We start from the raw sequence: 19,442 nt of genomic DNA on the forward strand, positions 1-19,442 counted from the left end.
AAGATTTTATTACAAAATTTGTTTGAGAACTATTTCACCATTAGCACCTTAATGATTTCTTTTTGTTTGCTTCTGTTCATTACCTGAAGCTGTTTTGCAGAGAGGTCCTTTGTTCCTCTGAAGACATAACTTTTGGAAATTCCTTCACAGCCAAGCTCATGCACTTGCACCATTCGGCCAAAGGTAATGAGACCTACTAATGCTGTTGGTGGCAGGAGACTGAGGGACATTTGCATGGATTCCTTCAGAGCCTGCAAGTCTTCATCTTCCATGCATGTATCCACAACATAAAGAAATATCAATGGCATCTGAGGACCACGCTTTGAGAAACAAAATTAGAACCATATGAAAAACAAGCCTTGCAATATTTAAAGGATCAAAAATGAACAAGTAAGGCAAATCTTATAAATGTTGTAATTTTAGTCATACCAGTAATGTCAATGTTTCAACTAACTTAACTCTCAATTGGTAATCAGGATCCAGAACAAAACCCCCACCAAAGTGAATTCTGTACAAAAAGGAAATGCTTACAACAGAAGAAAAGAAAAAATCATTTCAGGATATCAAGTAATTTTGAAGCATGAGCCAATTATATACATCTTTTAAAATACAATGACCTTTTACTGCGCCAAGTAAACATAACAGTCATAAAACTCTTCACAACTATAAAAGATTCTAGCCTGATGACAGTCCGTGGCATTTCACCATCTGATTTTACTCTAGAGATCATCAGTACTTTTTATTCTATCTAAACTAATTTTGCTGTAGTATGAGCAAACATTCAATTTACTTTGCATTAAAGCAGTCAGCAAAAACTACAGATTCTGTTCAGTATTCACCCTTCCTTTCATTAAAATTTGTCACACTTCAGTGAGGATTCAGATTATGATTTGCCTCACTGAGGTCTTACAAATTTTAATCCTCAAAAATTAATTTAGAGGTTGAAAATTTGAAATCAAAAATGTTTGCAATTTAGAGGTTTAGGCCCATTTTTTATTTCTATTCAAGTAACCTCTATCCTGAAAAAGGATGAATATTAAAATTCAAACACCTGAATTGAGTATGTATTAGCTGTTGTCTCTAAACCAGACAGCACTAGAATTAACTACTCATCATTCAAATACAAACTTAAATTCAAATGGTTAATGAGAGGTAATGAACAGTAAAATCTGAATTGAAATTACTTCAGCAAGCAACAGAGGTAAGCAGCCTCGTGACACAAGTTAAATTCATTGTAAAGAAACAGACCTAATAGAAGTATCAACTTTAGAGAAGAACTCTCTTTTTCTTTTGAAACCAATCTTATAAGCCATCCTAATGCTCTTATAAAATATTTTCCAATTGATGGCATCAGTGTTCAATAAGCACATAAATACTCACAGTCACTAAAATAGAGTGAAGAAGCAAAATGGAAACTTATTCTTTTTGTATATTGCAAGCTGCTGGATGTTCACTATTCTATTTAATGATTTTACCTGCACTACATATTCAATGCTGGAGAATTGAGGCAAAAGTTCAGCTGGCTGATTCATTTCAGATATGCCAGCGTAAGTAGGAGGAAACTGCAAATAAAAACACAGAAATTAAATGTAAATAAAAGGTTGTAATTTCTACAAAGGAATAAAACCAAACATTTTTCAACAGATATTCACTATTGCTATTATGGAAAAAATCTCAATGCAATGTCTGAAGATAAAATTGCACACTCCTGCTCTTGCTGTCAATTTCAGTTTGCAACTGTAATTTGAAAAATCAAGGTTTTCATTTCACCTCATAAAAAAATTTTCTATATATTGCATTTTTTATTTTTCTTACCTGGTTTCTCTGGTAACAAAAGTTGCAAGCCCAGAGTTTCGCTCGATAATCCACTTGGCTATAAAAATACAACAGGGCAAGTTGATACAGCATGAACAATTAATTTTCCTCCACTGTCCCTAGAATACATGTCTTTAAAACTTGAAAAACACATTGACTTTTAAAAAGGTTCTTTCAAATATAGTTTCTCCTAAATACCCACATTACAAACAGAAAGTTAAGTGGAGCCTTACACAGATGTATCAGGCAAAGTATTGTGTTTAGGGAGAAAGAATGGTCTTCAGGAAAAAATGCAAATAAGAAATTTCAAAATACAGACTCAGCACCTATATTAGAGCCTTTGTCCATGGTTTTCGCATATCTTTTAAACTCTCCCTACCTTTGAATTTTTCATGTTTTTCTGCCTCTATCTAATAGCTGTCAGAGTGTGGGACTAGCCTGAATATACATTATGCCCTAAAAAAAACAGGTTCCAACATGACAGCTATCTCTGAAACAAAAACAAAATTGCTTTCAAATGATGAGTCTACTTCTTTTGTCTACATTTTTATTAGTATTCAGAAAGATAAAAAAAATGCAAATTCTATCTTCACACCACAGAGATGTTTTAAAGCCCTAATCACATCTTAAGGGAAAATCACCTTAGTAGTTCTCAATGTACACTTTTTGCTATTACATCTTCTCCTGCCTACAAGAGCAAAAGCAGTTTAAAAATATCATTGAATCTTCAGGTAAGTCCCAGCATGCTCTAAACAAAACACAGATCTATTGCTATCTAATTGTCTTCACCAGTTATAGAGGCTGCAAATTACCTAGCCCAAAATGCCACACAGGCTTCTAAAGTCTCCTCAGACTAAGCCTCTAACCACCCTTTCAGGGGAAAAAAATCCAGTCATTACCAGCACATACAACACAGGAAAAATGTACACATTTCACTGTAATGTTGGCATCTGACTGTAACTTTGTCTTTTCATTGTTTTTCTTCCAGCACTCAATAAAAGATAATGCTTCTGAAAAAGTTAACTTCAACTAAGTCTGACTCCCAGCATAACCAGCCACTGAGGCTGCTTAATACTGAAACACAATTTTACATCTGCTTTGAAGCTGTCTTTTCTCCCAAGCAGGGACAAGTCATTCATAACATTAAATTTATTCTACAGGTTCTCTGACATCATGTCTAACCTCTATCAATCAGGGCCCTGGCCTATCAACTCCAAGCTAGAAATCATTCTGCTTCTTTTCCATATTTCTATGACAGGAATGACATGCAACACCTCCTCTGCTTGCAACCCAACCTTACCCATGACTGGTCCACAATCATTTGAGCTTGTGCCAACATCACCCTTAAGTTTAAACAGGTTTCTACCCTCTTTCATGCCTGCTTCTGATGTTAACTAAAACAGATAACCTGCTTTGGTCCACAGATGGACTCATGTCAGTAATAAACATAGTTTATTTCACTTGGAAATTAAACTATTCCAGGATTCAACAGTTCAAAAGATACAGTATTGTAACATTTTACCCAAGTCATTTTCCAGAGGCAAAATGCAAGAGTATACTAAATAGCTGCAGAAATATAAATAAATAGTTGCAGAAAAATAACATACCTAATCAATACTAAGTACATTGAAATGACTCATTAAATGAAAGCTATGCTTTCAGTAAATATGTTACATATGCAAATCTGTGTACAGAACCTTCTGAGGCCTGTAAATCTGCACTGTACAATGATGTGAGGAGTACTTGAACTTCCACGCACCAGATCTTGCACGCAGTTCAGCTAGCACTGTTCCCAAGATTCTGAAGCAAAGAACTGCAACAACAATATGCTTTAAGTTTACCATAAGGGATTGAGAACAGCTCGGCACGTGGTCCTACTGCACAGCACCGGCTCATACTGAATGGGAGGCAAGTCTGGCCGCTCCTTCAGGGGCGTGAAGAGGGCAGCCACAGGGACCACCATCCTTGTAGCCTCCAGGCGGCTTGAAGGCCAAACATTCCAGCTGAATCTAACTCCATCTCTGTCCTCATTCTGCTGGATAAATTCCAGGAAGGTTGTCATGGTCAACTTCTCTCTAACACTAAAAGAAAAAGATAACTGTCAGCAGAATGTTGAGATGCAAAGACTTTTAACTACTAAATGCAGGTAGTAACAGTCACACATTCAAATACTGTAACTGAGTTACAGTCAATAAAACAAAATAGAGCTTCTTAAATCCTAAAAGCAATGTGCAGAATTCTAAGGGGAAAGAAAATACTGCTGTATAAAATTTTTTAAGAGTTTCCAACCATATTTTTGGTATCTCATGATGCAGCCTACATACAAACATAAAGGGATAACAACATGACATTCCACAAGAGTACATTCCTACAGCAATGCCAGGAAGTAACTTTGTAAGAAATACAAGTGCCATATTCCAATATATTATGTACCAAGAAGCACTTTTCAACAATTTTTTGAATTCAAATTTACCATTTTGGCCATTGACTTAAGGCTTTCAAAATGTTCTGCTATGATTACTCAGAAGCTGAAGAACTGGGGAGCACAGACACATCTGGAAAGCTCAACAGGTACCTCTGAACATCTGGTAAAGTCAGCAAGGAGCACTCCCTGCCTCCCTCCCTCCAATCCCAAACTCCTCAGCTATACACACACTGTTCCAGAATATCTGCTGCATGGTACAAAGTACCTTTTATAAAACATAACACAGGCTTTTCCAGGAACTAGGATATCTAAACTCACGCTCCTTTAATTATTAAGGATTTACAGTAAAAGCCTACATGAACCACCTAAAAGGAAGTAGAAATACTCCTAGGTCTCAATTTATACTGTAACAAGTTAACAAAGAGCTATTATAAATGCTGAAACCCTCCTGAATTGGAATTTAAATCAGGAATTCTCCCAAGCACACTGACATTCCTAGTTCTGACCTTACATACATAAAGGAGACTCACAGAAACTCTCAATTTATTAAAACCTATCAAAATTATAATGGCATTGCACCTTTAGTTTCTGTAACAGCTAAAAACTTTTCAAGTTGTTTTAAATAATAGTCTAACTTTACACTTTTATTCTAATTGTAACTTTTAAGAAAACAGAATTACAAAATACATAAAGCAAAGGGAAGTGCTGCATTTCACAGTTAATATCCTTAAGAAATAACCAACTGCCAATATTTTAATGGGCACGTCTTGATATTAGGAGCAAATCTGCTCCTAATGGCAATTACAACACAGGGAGCATGAGGGACTTTGTGCATAAAAGCATTTCCACCATTGCTTTTATTCAAATTCCTGCAAAGCAGGGGGACAAAACTGAGCAAAGAGAGAATATCTGGAAGTTGTAATTACTACAGAGAAATCAGAGACAGAAATTAACTCAACTAAGAGAGGAAAGAACAGCCTGGCATTTGAAGAGGATATAGATGCTAAGAAATGTCTCTTCTAATAAATTAAAATCTATCCATGTTTGTAAAAAAAGTTGGAAAATGGGATATTTATGCGAGAATCTGCACAACACAACTATCTCCACTCTAACCACAAATTAAATAATCTCTCAATTTAAAAATTATTTCCCGAGAAGACAGAGAAAATTGCAACTTAAGGCTATTTCAGCCATTCACTGGCAGCAACTATAGACTCACAAAATCCAGCTCCAAACACTGCAACATGTCACACTTTCTCTCCTGGACTTCAAAGCATTTTCTCCACATTTTGCTCTAGCTCTGTTTGAAATGGCTGTACATGGATATTACTTTTACCACCCAGTTATTGCTCCTTAAAGGGCAATGTACAAACACCATTGTGCAATGACTAATCACATGCACATAGATACATAAACGACTTGTTGGATTCACTGTGTTAAACACTATCATTTTCTATTAAGTATGGATTTCCTATTCAGAAGGCAAAAGTGGCCAATAATCAAGTTCTCCTCCACCTTTTCTTTTATCCTTTTCTTCCTTTTCAAGAGCCAATAATGCTTACCTATTTCATCATTCATCAAATACGGAACTATTGGTCTGACAAGTTACATTCAGTACCATTGCTACAGCTATGCAGACACATTTTCTGAGATAGGTGTGGAGATTATACAAGGACAACAAACCCTCCTGGCCTACAGGCTACACACCAAATTTTGGATACCTAAATGCCACAAAATACACACTGCTCACCTCAGAAAACCTCAGAGAAGGGACTTTCAGAGCAGCTGAACAGCAACAGTTCCCACTTTGGGATGTCACTGCTTTACCTTTGCTGCAGATTAGGATATCTAGAAAAAAACAGAAGCCCTTTCTGGTTTGTTTCCTTCTTCCCACTGCTAGGGCTGAATGTACCTCACAACCCTACACCATGAGAATCTCAACTGTGTGTCGCAAAAGAAGCCACACTTGAATTGCATTGAGTCACTGGTTGAATATCAGCATCTTTAAATGCTTACAGAGCAAAGATAAATATGTCCCAATACAGAATAACCCCAAAATAACATCCCCTAATCCCTGCATACATATACAAAATCAAAACATTTTTTTCTACAGCGCTGTAAGAGGTCCAGCATAGATAGAAATACATAAAGCAAAGGGAAGTGCTGCATAGATAGATAGAAATCCCTCATAGTACCATGTATTTAACGACCACTAAGTGAGTACAGCTCACTGCACACTTGTCTTACAACAGACCTATTCTCTCAGAAGTTTATTAGGCACTAACAACCTGGTAAAAGAGATTAATAATAAACCCTTAATTAATTTTTTATGCCCAAATTACATACCAAATACAAATCTATTTCAGTTCCAAGAAGGAACTTAAATACACGAGCAAAATTGTTTGAATAGTTGTCTAAAGCAAATTGCTGACATTTTCACCACTCAAACACAGTCATCCTCCAAATCTGCTCTGCCAGACCTCTCACTGAAAACTTTTCTTTTTAAACAACCACGGTATGTGATAACCCACCTAAATTAAAAAAGCCAACACATAATCAAACGCAGCAGGGCCTGCATTTCTTGTACTTTTACCGACACGTGAAGGCACCCCCGTCAGCGGCACAGCGGCGTCTGTACAGCGGAGCTCCGGGACAGGGCACCGCAGGCGCTGCCGGAGTGCCGCCCTTTACCCCCGGCCGTGGAGAGGCCGTGCCCCGCCGGCCCTACCCGAGCGCCGGCACCCGGCCGAGATGGGGGCTGCTGGGGGCCGCTCGCCCAGCCCCGGCCCGGCAGGCGCTCCCGGCGCACCGGAGGCCGCGGGCAGGGCTGATCAGTGCCCGGCGGTAGCCCCGGACCCTCCGGCCGCCGGGGGCCCCAGAGCAGCTTCGGGCACCCGGAGATCCCCCACTGCCACGGAGGGGACGCGGGGAGCTCCCACCAGCTCGCTCCAGGTCCGGCAGCCGTGCGGGGCCCCGCGGCCCGGGGTGCTCCCCGTGCCTCCCAGCGCGGGGAGAGGGGCTGCCGCCTCTCCTCCCCGAGGCACCGCAGCTCCGCCGGCTCGGGCTCTCCGCGCACTCCGCTGCCCCCTCAGCGCTGCCCTGCCCGCTCACCCGCGTCCCGGCCGCCGCCGCCGCCGCCGCTCCCGCTGTGCTCGCTCTCGCCGCCCGCCCGCTCGGAGCCGCCCCGGCGCTGCCGACGCATCAACATGGCTGATGGGAGAGTCCGCGCCACGTCAAGGGGCAGAGAGCAGGGGCGGGCTGAGCTCCGCCGCTCCCCCGCCCCCGGGGCAGTCCGCCGGCCTCCCCGGCCTCCCCGGCCATCCAGCGGGGCCGGCCTGCGCCGTCCCGTAGCTCTGACGGTGGCTTCGCCGCCTTGACAGCTCCTGCTCCCGTGTGTGTGTTCGCTTTCTGGTCGTCTTTCTTCTGAAGGTCGGTCGTCTGCACCTCGATCCCAAATCCATTCAGGAAAAAAGGCACCCCGACCACCGGGGGCAGTTTCGCCGTCTCTCCCCGCCGGCAGCGCTCGGCTCCCCGGCGCTGCGCCTGTGCCCGCGGTACCGGGCCTGCCTGCGGCCCCCGCGGTGGCTGCGCTGCTCCGGCCGCTGCTGCTCTGGCCGGCACGGAATTCCTCGGGATCGAACCAGCCGGGCTTCCGGCAGTCCTTGAGCTCACCCGGCCTGTTCCCATCCTCCACCGTGTGTACTTATGGCAACTTTTTAATCTGGAACATTGTTTACATGTTTCTTCTGAGTGCCTGGGGGGAAAAAAATACATTGAAATTATATTTCTGAGGGTTTTAGCCAGAAACAATCCTTTATCTTGTTAGTGTGGTCAATTTTTTATCCCCAAACTCAAGTTACAGGGACTCTTCAGTTTCAGGAATTGTTTTTAACAAGCCTGTCATGAAAGGCCAGAACAGTAACCTCTGTCTTTCCAAGATGTCTTAGTGCAATTAATCCAGACATGGGGAAGGACTGGAAAACGTTCTGCTGACTGACTACCACATCCTGCCTCCCTCATTGCAACTTGGAAAACATTCTGTGACCACCAAGCAAATACAAATTACCAAAACAACCTGATCCTCTTCTCTTATATGTCAAATGTGATTATGATAGAATTGCTTTGCCATTACCATCTCCAGTCTGGTTTACCAGTCCTCTTCAGACTAAAAACATGAACAGTTAAGCAACAGCAGAATTTACGGGAGGCATTTTAAATTTTCTCATCCACAAATAACACTGCCATTTGTGGGAGTATTAAGCAAGAGCTTGCCAATGACATGTACCATTCTCACTCTGAACTCAAAAGAAAAAAAGAAAAAAATAGACCAACCCCCAAACCCCACAACGCTACGAACTTCAAACAGATGCACAGAAAGTGGCTCAGTGTTGTAATTTCAAAAGCATTCAAGTACCTTATGAAACATTTTCAGAAAATTACCTACAAAATAGGCAAGACCTGAAGTCTATAAATAAGAGAAAAAGAGGCAGCTGACATTTAAAGACATTCAAAGGGCAAGAAGGGAAAACAGCAAAGTATACTACTCTGAAAGTTCACTACAAATAAAATATATTCAGTATTTTAATTAATCATCAGCACAAATTTCATTACATAATAATTCATTGCTCTAAACTTGAAGAAAAGTCATGCAGCTGTTATGACAGTGTGAACCACAGAGAAAATCAAGGAGAAAGAAAATAAGTAGAAAATAGATATAAACTCATTTACTCATTATAAGAAAGCATTTATGCCTTAGCTCCCTATATTCATATCTAGAATGTAGACTTGAAAGCATTTTAATTTTTCATAATGCAGAATTTATTTGTTACTTTGTTTTGGTTTGGTTTTTCAGCCAATGGGGCATATCCACTAATGCAGCTCAATCTTTCGTTGGAAAAGTACTCTTGCTTTATGCCTAAGCAGTTGAGGAAAAATATATACATTTCCAGTTTCACTTTCCTCTTTCTCCACTGAGTCATATTTGCTAGCCATTGCATCAGCGTTGTTGGTAAGACATGTTAGGAACAATTTTATTGCTTGTGGAAGACGATCTGCAATAATTAAAAATATGTTGCTTTTCTTAACAAGTATCAATGGGAAGTTCCAGAAAAAGTAATCTAAAGATAGAAAGTAAAGTGGATTTATATCTGTGGATTCTCTTTCGGTTCATAGTTCTGGACTTTACAAGACATAGGAAAAATAAGTTCTGAATATTACTAAAGTACTAGAAAAGAATTTTATATAACTGGACTCACCAAAGTTTTTGTCTTGATCATCAGCCTTCCCAGAGTTAGCACTGTAGGCTTAAGTAGGAAGGTTTTATTTTAGTGGTGACTGCAATTGCTGCATACTCAACTAGGACGTTAGATCCGGGTTTGAGAAAAAAAACTCCCTGGTACACGTAGGTACTTTTGGAAACACCTTAAAACAAACAAAAGCCATTGGAGAGGAGGAGTTAAGGTAGATGTTTATTTAGAACTACTGAAATACAGACTTGCAGGGGATTAAAAAACTAATTTTTTTTTTTAACTGATGTCAGAAGTATCTAAAACTACTCTGAAATAGGAGATCTAAATAGACTTTGCATGCAGAACTAATTGGAGAGGCAATATACTGATGAACATTTTGTGTAACAGGAATTTCATAATACACAATGTAAACAATTACAGCATCATCCTTCTGCTTTTTATTTTACCCGGGAAACAATGCCCCTTTGTGCAAATGCTACCTTGCTTTCTGCCATGTGGATGCTCCCACATTACAGTCTTCAGAAAAACTCACACAGCAGCAACTCAGGCATTGATCCTTCCAGAATGGGAACTCTGTAAATTTTTAATCATTAACTTCTGTGTAACTAACTTTAACCACAGATCTCAAAGCATTTTAAGGAAGGGATAATTATGAATACTGGGTGTTCACAGGTAAAATAAGAGCGTACTAATGGGTGAGCTTTAAAGAACCTTTGGCAAAAACTACAGTGTATTAGAATAACGGCACAGAGCCTATGAAGGACGTTATTCAAGGTTTACACCTATTCACCACAAAAATAGGCCTAGTTTGATGGGCAGTGAATTGGCAAACCCCTTTCTCCCACTGCTCTTTGCCCATATTTCCTTTATTCGCCTCCGGTGGTTTCCAGGGCACCCAAGACGCCCGGAGCAGACCGTGACCGATCAGCGGCTCCCGAGCGGGGCCGGCCCGCCCCGAGGGCCTTGCAGCAGCAGCACCGCCGGCCCGGCCGGGCCCGCCCCGCCGCTCTCGCGAGAGCAGCGGCACCGGGCGGGCTCTGCCGCCGGGGCGGCGCGGCCATGGAGCCGGGCATGGAGGAGCTGATGCCGCGGCTGCTGCCCGTGGGCGACTGTGACCTGACCGAGGACTTCGACCCCACCGTGCCTCCCAGGACCCCCCAGGAGTATCTGAAGCGTGTCCAGTGAGTGGCGGGGCGGACGAACCGGGGCCGGGGCCGGGCTCCGTATCCGGGCGCGCCAGGGCGGCCGTGGGGAGCTGCCCTTCGCCGGCATAATCGGTGTTTACACCCCTGCAGGAGGGGCGAGTACCCATCTCTTCCCTCTCGTGACCGGCGACACGAATCGGGGAAACGACATGGAGCCGTGTCAGGGAAGGTTTAGGCTGCACGTCAGGAAAAGGTTCTTCACCCAGAGGTGGTTGAGCATTGGAACAGGCTCCCCATGGCAGTGGTCACAGAACCAAGCGTGACAGAGTTCGGGAAACATTTGGACAGCGCCCTGTGATTTCTGGGCTGTCCTGGAGTTCGACTCAATAATCTTGATTGGTCCTTCCATGCTTTTATGAGTATTTCAAAGACATCTGGTATGTATCGACCTGTTACAGGAAAGGAAAAATGCAGCCCACTTGATTCTGTTTTGTAGGATTGAAGCAGCTCGATGTCCTGACGTGGTCGTGGCGCAAATAGATCCCAGAAAATTGAAAAAGAAGCCGACAGTAAACATTTCAGTAAGTTTGAGAGCTTTTACGTGTTTTGAGGGGGGGAAAAAAGGGGGAAGATGCTACTATAATGATGTTTGTATTAATTTGGGGGGGTCATTGGCATAACGAAATGGCGCTGCTAGATTCTAAAAGCTTCTACAGAATTAAATGTGTGTGTTTGAAGAAACCCCTGCTCAGCTGCTGGGTAACAGCAGTCTTTCTAACGGATTCGGTTGATAATCCCCATACTATTCAGTATGCAACAGACTATTTTACTGTCTGAGGTAATCAAATGTTGCATTAAATTTTACAATCATTTAATTATATTTACATTTTAGAAGAAAATTATGGTTTTATTATTTATATTATTTATATATTGTTTATATTTATATTATATTTATATTATTTATATTATATTTACATTTTGGAAGAAAAATATATCCATACCTGTCTTTGGGTTTAAGTCTATATCTAGCATAACCGTAGTAAGTACAGCTAAGCTTTACTAAAGTTAGATGAAATTCTAGCACCACTTCTTTCCTTTTGGGAAGAATATTTTATTGGAACTTTTCCTTACTTTTCCAACAGATCTGTTGAAGCAGATTTTTCCATTGTTGCATTGCCTTGTCAGCTTGGTTTTTAATCTCTTTTCAAATAGTTTGCCTTTCTCCAATGACAATGATGTAATCTGAAATTTCACTATTAGATTTCTCAGAGAAAGTTTCTAATACTGATCTGACCTTGTAACTTCTGTAGCCATTCTCTTCGTCTGTCTCATCTGTGTGTAGTGACATTCTTAAAGAATGATTTTGTTTAATAACCCTTTCATGATAATCTTTAAAGAGGTTATATCTACGTAACTATCAAACCTAATTTTGTAGATGGTTTTATGGTCTTCTGTCTTCCTCAACTTACTATCTTGACAGGCAGAATGCCTAAGATTGATAGTATCTGTCACAGATAAGCAAACAGTGTCCTGTTTTTTATGAGCAGGGTGATTAAAGCAGAACAATTGCTGAAAGGAAGACATTAAGTAATTGTTTGACAACGTATTTTGAACACTTAGTTTTCCTCCTTATGTACATACAAGAAGAGTCTAACAAAAAAAAATTCTCTAAACCAAAATCTTAACTCAGCCTTGGATATGGTCATGAAATCACCTTTCTTAGATGAAGATTTCAAGGATATTATTTACCTGACAGTAAACATTCACTGATTCTCTTGTTCTTAAGGATTCTTCTTATAAAGCTCTCTTTACATTATAATTATTGCCAGTGTTTTCTCAGATTTCTGGATGTCAGCCCGCTCCTGAAGGATACTCTCCAACACTCAAGTGGCAGCAGCAGCAAGTGGCCAATTTCTCAGCTGTTCGTCAGGTACAAGATGGTCTGTGAGGAGTCTTGCACTGTCTGGATAGAACATTTCTGTGCTTTACAGGGGATAACTTTATATCTAGTTATCTTTATAGCTAGTTATAAGTGTTGTGATGTTTATAGGCAAGCGTTTTAAGTTCTTGAAAGCTAATTGAGCATATGTGGCTTTTAAACCTCTGATAAAACTCTTGAGAGTCACATTTAAGAAATCCTCCTTCAACAAAAATATGTCCGTATTTAGGTTAAGTGCTATGGTGTAGTTGAGGAAGGACAAAAACCCCTATAATGTTATGCAGCTATATTAAAACACAGTGCTAGCAGGAAATGTTCAACATGAACTAAGAACCAAGTGGATTCTAACCCATCAGGAGATTCATAAAGTCCCTTCATACAGTCAGTTTAGGGACATGTTGACAGAGATGGCAACCCATTATGAGGAGACATACTGATTTGGTAAAACATATTTGTAAGGTTGTACAGTTAGCACAGATTTTAATCTTTCCTGATACATTTGCACCCTGCTTGAAGTAACACAAGAAGAATAGAAAATTAAGCAGTCTCAAAGGGTAAAGGTTCTAAGTTCAGCTAAACTTTAGTAAAGTTTTAAACTGAAGGAGGGTTGATTTAGATTAGATATAAGAAAGAATTTTTTTACAATGAATATGGTGAAACACTGGCACAGGTTGCCCAGAGACAGATGGATGCCCCATCCCTCAAAACACTAAAGGTCAGATTGGATGGGGTTCTGAGCCTGATGTAGTTAAGATGTCCCTGCCAATGGAAGAGGGGTTGGACTAGATGGCCTGTGAAGGTCCCTTCCAACCCAAATCTGTGATTCTTCTATTCTCTATGCACAGTTCAAACAGTGTGAAATGGAAAATATAATAAAAATGTAGGTAGAGATCACTTGTGACTTCAGTGCTGCAGACAGCATGTTTACAGTGCATTGATGCTACATTGTAGGAGTACCTCAGGTACTCCTGAGGTGTGACCAGCCATGAGCTCCTCACTAGCACTGAACTCTGCAGGAGCTCATGTACCATGTCTTTGTCAGGGACAAAAATTTAGTGAAGGAGATCTGTACTACTGCATCTACATTGTAAACAGTAACTGAGGTACCTCTCTTTCTGTGAGGGATCACACTGCATCCTGTCTATTAGGCTTAGTCTAAGGTTTTAGCAGTACTAAGGAGACTGACAGCTAAAGGCTTACTCACTGAATAGGTATTTCTCTTATGCTCAAATCAATTGTCTTATCTGTGCCAGAATTAACACTGTAAAATATGAGACTATCCTAAAAAGTATTTTAAAAAGAGCATCAGAATTCACTTGTTCAACCACTGCATCAGCTGCTGTTACTTTGAGCATTTTTAGTGGTCTTTTATACAGCTACAGGAACAACCAGAGTGGGAGACAAATTCCTTCTGCTACAGAACATTTACAGCTCTCTACAAGTAACTGTTAAGCAGGCCAGTTTGTCTAGCCAGGTAGAAGAAATGTGCTAAGAAAGCACACTTGCCTTCTTTCATACAGTTCTGTAGACCTCTGATACAGATACAGACCACTGTTAGGAAACAGGATATTGGCTTTATGTGTGCTTTTGGATTAAATCAAAGTGGATTTTTTCTTAAGATTGTTCTAACAAGAAAAGTCTAGAAGACTGTTAAAGCTTACTACATCAGCTTAACCTTATGTAATAGACTTCAAAATGCCTTCAGCTTTAACATTACTTCCAAATTCCCAGCATGAGATTCTTAATTACATTTCTGCTAAGAGGCATGGGAATTATTTAGCCAGTTGTGCTGGCTATATATCTACTGATTTATAGAAAGTCATAAAATATACTTTTCATACATTTGTGTCCAGGATAAAATATCTGCAGAGTTAAACTGGGATTTCACTTTGTTTTAATTACTCAGAGCCTGAACAAGCACAGGAATCACTGGCGGTCACAACATTTGGACAGCAATGTTACTATGGTGAGTAGAATTCATAACACTGCTCTGTGGTTTGTTTTCCCAGTTACTGAATCCACAGTTAATCTTGCTTTATAGTTGCATGCAACAATTTAAGTCTTTTCTCCAGTGCCTTCAGGACACAGTATTCCCAGTTTTCATTTATTTTTAAATTTTATTTTTTATTTTTACTTCAGCCAAAATCAGAAGATGAAGAAGGCTGGAAGAAGTTCTGCCTCGGGGAAAGAATATACTCAGAAATAGATGCACTATCTGATAATGAAAATTTAGGAATTGATTACTTGAAGGTGAGTATAGGACTTCTAGTTAGTTTTCAGCAGCTATTTTCTAGACTAACTGCTAGAAACAGTCCTACTGTTTATTACTACTTTGTGCCAATAGGAAGTAAGCTCCGGTGAGCCCAGAAAGTCCCAGTGTACATTCTTTTTATGCAGAAACCAAGTGAAGCAGGAATTAAGTCTGTGTTTTCGGTCAAAATTTGAAGACTTCCTTCATCTCTTGTCAGCTAAAGTCATTACTTTGTTCTCACTGAACAGAATGGAAGCTTCATAGTCTGCTTTAGTGTTTTGTTGCATAGTGATATGTGGTTAACCTCCTCATATGTGATACTCCACAAATATGTTCTTTACTATATAATTTTGTCAAACCAAAACTTTAACAAGTAACAGTAGAAGCAAGGTGCTCTGATATTTCACTGGACCTTCAACTTTCTTGAAGATACTTTTTTAATAAATTTCAAAGCTCGGAACAGACTTTCAAATCACTACCATTGTCTGAACATCAAATTAAAATCTTAGTATGTTCTAAATTAGAACAAAGATGTTTATGATAATGTTTGCATTTTCCAACTTGCTTTTTTCAGGTGGGCTTTCCCCCTTTGCTAAGTATTGTAAGCAGGATGAATCAGGTAAGCCTACCTCTTAGAATCACATAGCGACATTGCCTAAATCATTATTTCTCATGTTCTGTAGCAGAAGGCTTACCTATTTTTCTTTGCCTAGAGTAGGCATTTATTACAAATTCTATTAACTGTACACTCAGAAGGAATGTATTCATTATCTCACATTCAGTTACAAGTAACTTTACAAGCAAAGATTTGTCATGACTAGTTCTGAAAGTATTTTGTTGTTGTAGTTTCTCTATAGCACATTTAATGTTTGAATTTTTGCTGAATACCCCAATAGTTGCTTTACAATATTTTTAAATCTCTCAGTGTTTTAAGTGCAGTTCTTCCATTTGATTGTGAACTTTTATGTACATTGCAAGGCTAGAAGAATCACACTTATCTTTACTGTATTTCCCACTTGCCACCATTACACACAACCAACCAGTCAGTGTGACGCTTCTTTCCTAATCTGTAGCTACTTACCCATAACTTTTCATTAACACAATTAAGTCATTTCATACAAAGTTCTTTCCAAATGTGGTACTTTAACACTTACTTTACCCTTACATGTAACTTCAATCTGGAATAAATACTGTGGAGTAGAAATACTTTTTATATAATAAATCCTTCAGGTAGAAGAGCAGCAAAACAAAACATTGCAGATACTATATTGTCTCTTTCTGTTCCTCTTTTGAAGGCAACAGTAACCAGTGTCTTAGAATACCTGATAAGCTGGTTTGGAGAGAAAAAATTTACTCCAGAACTGGTAATTTTTAATTTATTCTAACTACTTGCACATGAATGCATTAAACAAAGAATAAATTGTTTGCACTTTTCTATTAAATTATTTTCATTTTCTAAAGAGTTCTCTAGATGGTTGTATCACATTGTTACTTTCAACTTTCTTGATTAGATACTAAAATGAGTATTCACATTTGTTTTAGGGAGGCTAAAATTACAAAACTTAACAGATACAGACATAAAAAGTACTACCCAAACTCCCTCTGTATCACTCACCCCATAACTTCAGCCACAAGGCTTGTTCAGCATCAAGGTTAAGGAGAGGAGAGAGATCCCAGCAGCTTTGGTTCTGTCAGGGTGCTGCACATTCTTTACCAATACCTCCAGTTTAGTTTGGAGGCACTTTACAGTGTGCTGGCAAAGACACATTAATCTTTCCTCATTGAGCACAGACCAGAAGGCTTAGCTGCATTCATGTGGTGACAAATCAAACCTAAGGACTCCTGATTGACAGCCTACATTGGCATGGAGTTTGGCCACAACTAGATTGACCAGCAGTGTAAGGGCACCATATCTACAGAAGACCTTGGTGGATGCTTCTCATTCCTTCAGTATCACAAAGAAAAAGAATAATTACATTATGCTTAGCATAGTTTCACTGTTTTTTTTCAGTCACTTAAAGACCTTTCATGTTCTGTCCTTTCCTGTGGAAGACTGTTTTGTTTTTAACCAGTATGTATGTGCAGAGAATGTGCACAATGACTTTTAGGTTAGGTCCCAGAATAAAGGCCACTAGACACTGTGATTAAATTATGAAGTTAGACTGGTACCAGAAATTAGGTTTGTAAGAATGCAGTAGAATTCAGAGATGTAAAACTCAAAGAACATCTTTTCACAGTGGTGCAAATCTAAAGCAGATCTAACCACTAATTCCATACAGATCTGAGTTCATGCATTCTGTCTTCAGGAATGTTTTTTTCACAGATTGTGAAGTTAAACATTATTAAAGTAATCCTTCTTTCAGATAATAATAGCATCAGCTGTAATAATTTATATCTTAGCCAGCATTTAAAAAAATGCTAGGAAACCCAGGAGTAGGGCTCACAAGAATCTTATCTAGAGACACAGAACTCTCTACCATGTAGTGTCTAATGTGGTTTTGAAAATTTAATTATTGCATATAGCACTTCAATGCAGTTTTGAGACATACACTTCAGTCCTGCTCTATATAACATGAATTGCTTGAATCTTCAAGGAAATACTTAGAATTAAAACTCTGTTATTTGAATCCTCACAGGGTAGATGGCTTTATGCACTGCTGGCATGCCTTGAAAAACCTTTGCTACCTGAAGCTCACTCCCTTATTCGACAGCTGGCGAGACGATGTTCAGAAGTCAGGGCACTGGAGGTAAGATTTAATATAACTGTGCAGAGGAGTTGGTGAATTTAGCAGGTAAGGAGGATCACTTTTCAGAAGTCTTAATAATTAATTTTTCATGTCTAAAGTTTACTTTGAGAATGTAGGGAAGACTACAAATACACATAGCAGGGCTTGTAACAGCTTCTCTATTTGACACAGTAACAAAAGAATTGCTGTAATATTTCTCTCTTTTCCAGGAGAGCAAGAATGAAGAACAAATATCAGCTCTGAACTTGATAATCTGCTTAGTTAGTAGGTAATGCAACTTATACACCTCAACCAGTAATGTATGTCCAGCATAAATGCATGATTATTTGTACTAACCTAAACTCTTTTAAAAGTGAAAGTAAATAAAAAAGTACCCTGGGCCAATGCAGCAAATATACTTAGCTGAAAGGATTTAAGATACACCTAAGAACAAAGTGAGCTTATTCCTGTCTTCAGATGAGCCCCCTGAACCTTGAAGCCATAATTATGATAGAAACACTAAAAGATGAGCTAGAAAGCAATGGGTGGACAACTTGAAGTATGGTATATGTTGCCTTGGGGGTTTCTTACCATATTCCACTTCATTCCTTAGGTACTTTGATCAACGTGACCTGGCTGACGAGCCTTCCTAGGCTGTTTTGAGAACATCCAGTATTTTGCATTGCCACAGTACAAACAGTATTATCAGAGTTAACAGCAAGAGACTGCACTGTTCAGACCTGGAGTATTACACCATCCCTTCAGAACACCCTCACAATAATGCATTTGGGACAGCTGTGAATAACTTCAGCTGAGTTTTAGCTGAGATTGTCAGTGTCTACAATACCATCATCACCATCATTGTAAAGTGGTAACTGAAGTGTCCAGCATCATCTCTCAAGCTCCTGTCTTTGTAAACTACATTTTTGGTTAGAAATTTCTACAATCTGAGTAATCTATGGACACTGCTATTAGGTGAAGTCTGACGTTACATTACAAATTGTTATTCTTTTTCTAACAGACTTATTGAGGACTTTTTTAATAAAACTTAAGGATTTTAAAGACTGTTCTTAAGCATTGTGGGTTTTCTTACTCCATATTATTTAACAGCAGCCTTACTATAGAAATCTAGAGTTAGGGCTGAGTGTGTTTTTTCAAGTTTTGGTGCCTGAGCTCTAGCACTGCTTAGCAGTTCAACTATAGCCAGCATGTTACTGAAACAATTGTTCCAGTAAAACATAAACATTACTACTTTTTGAGTAGTACATTACAGAAGTAAACCGTAGCTAGCAATTAAAAACAATTACATTAATATTGAATTTATACACAACAAGACAGAATAAATTTCCTTCTTTAGCCAGTATAGACAACCTTAGGTATAAAACATTCTGACACAAGGAACAGTTGCTAATTTAAAGGACAGGAGAAACTCTTGAACTATGCAAAAACAAGTTTTCTTCTACTGCCCCAAACTACAACGCTACAAAGGTCTCCACCTAATATCTTTAATGATGTGTGAGCTGTTATCTCACATGTTAGCAGGCTCCATCAAAGAAATACAAAAGCTGTCTTAAAAACAGAGCAAGGATGCCCATGTCTCGTGACTAGACAAGTTTTTGAGCCACAGTGGTCCAAAGTCCAAACCCCAAGTGAGAGGTTTGTATCACCCATTTTGCAGCCCTCCCTGCAGGGCTGCCTCCCAGAGTGAATGGGGAAAGGCAGCACTTGGGCATCCAAGTCAGGCAACACAACACGCATTCATTTCTTACTCAAATTTAGTCTTGGTCAGGATTTTTCTCTGTTGTTGAACTCTGTCTCTGGTCTTCCAGGCTCTTTTGGGAATTGAAAGGTTTTGCTGAATATGTAGAGTACATGGTTTTTACCATGTATAA

At 39.6% G+C, this 19,442-nt stretch overlaps 2 protein-coding genes across 2 annotated transcripts in view; one reads left to right on the forward strand and one right to left on the reverse strand.

The window, feature by feature from the left end:
- The window catches only part of SEC23A (SEC23 homolog A, COPII coat complex component), a 28,536-nt gene extending 21,081 nt beyond the window's left edge, over positions 1–7,455 (reverse strand). The window contains exons 1-5 of the mRNA XM_054275329.1: positions 7,352–7,455; positions 3,657–3,890; positions 1,816–1,873; positions 1,476–1,562; positions 84–320 (exon numbers count right to left, since the gene is read on the reverse strand). Coding sequence (XP_054131304.1) covers positions 84–320; positions 1,476–1,562; positions 1,816–1,873; positions 3,657–3,877 — 603 coding nt within the window. The 5' untranslated portion in view covers positions 3,878–3,890; positions 7,352–7,455. The remainder of the gene's footprint in view (positions 1–83; positions 321–1,475; positions 1,563–1,815; positions 1,874–3,656; positions 3,891–7,351) is intronic.
- A 3,074-nt stretch (positions 7,456–10,529) lies between these two features.
- Positions 10,530–19,404, forward strand: GEMIN2 (gem nuclear organelle associated protein 2). The gene is made up of 10 exons (XM_054275924.1): positions 10,530–10,670; positions 11,131–11,215; positions 12,475–12,564; positions 14,480–14,539; positions 14,713–14,823; positions 15,399–15,443; positions 16,120–16,188; positions 17,461–17,571; positions 17,781–17,839; positions 18,164–19,404. Exons 1-10 carry the CDS (start codon positions 10,549–10,551, stop codon positions 18,201–18,203), a joined length of 792 nt encoding a protein of 263 aa, XP_054131899.1. The 5' UTR covers positions 10,530–10,548; the 3' UTR covers positions 18,204–19,404.
- The last annotated feature ends 38 nt before the right edge of the window (positions 19,405–19,442 follow it).

The sequence above is a fragment of the Melozone crissalis genome, unplaced genomic scaffold (assembly GCF_028551555.1).
Source record: "Melozone crissalis strain CALT ecotype California unplaced genomic scaffold, PUWL_Pcris_2 ptg000018l_1, whole genome shotgun sequence".
NCBI lineage: Eukaryota > Metazoa > Chordata > Aves > Passeriformes > Passerellidae > Melozone > Melozone crissalis.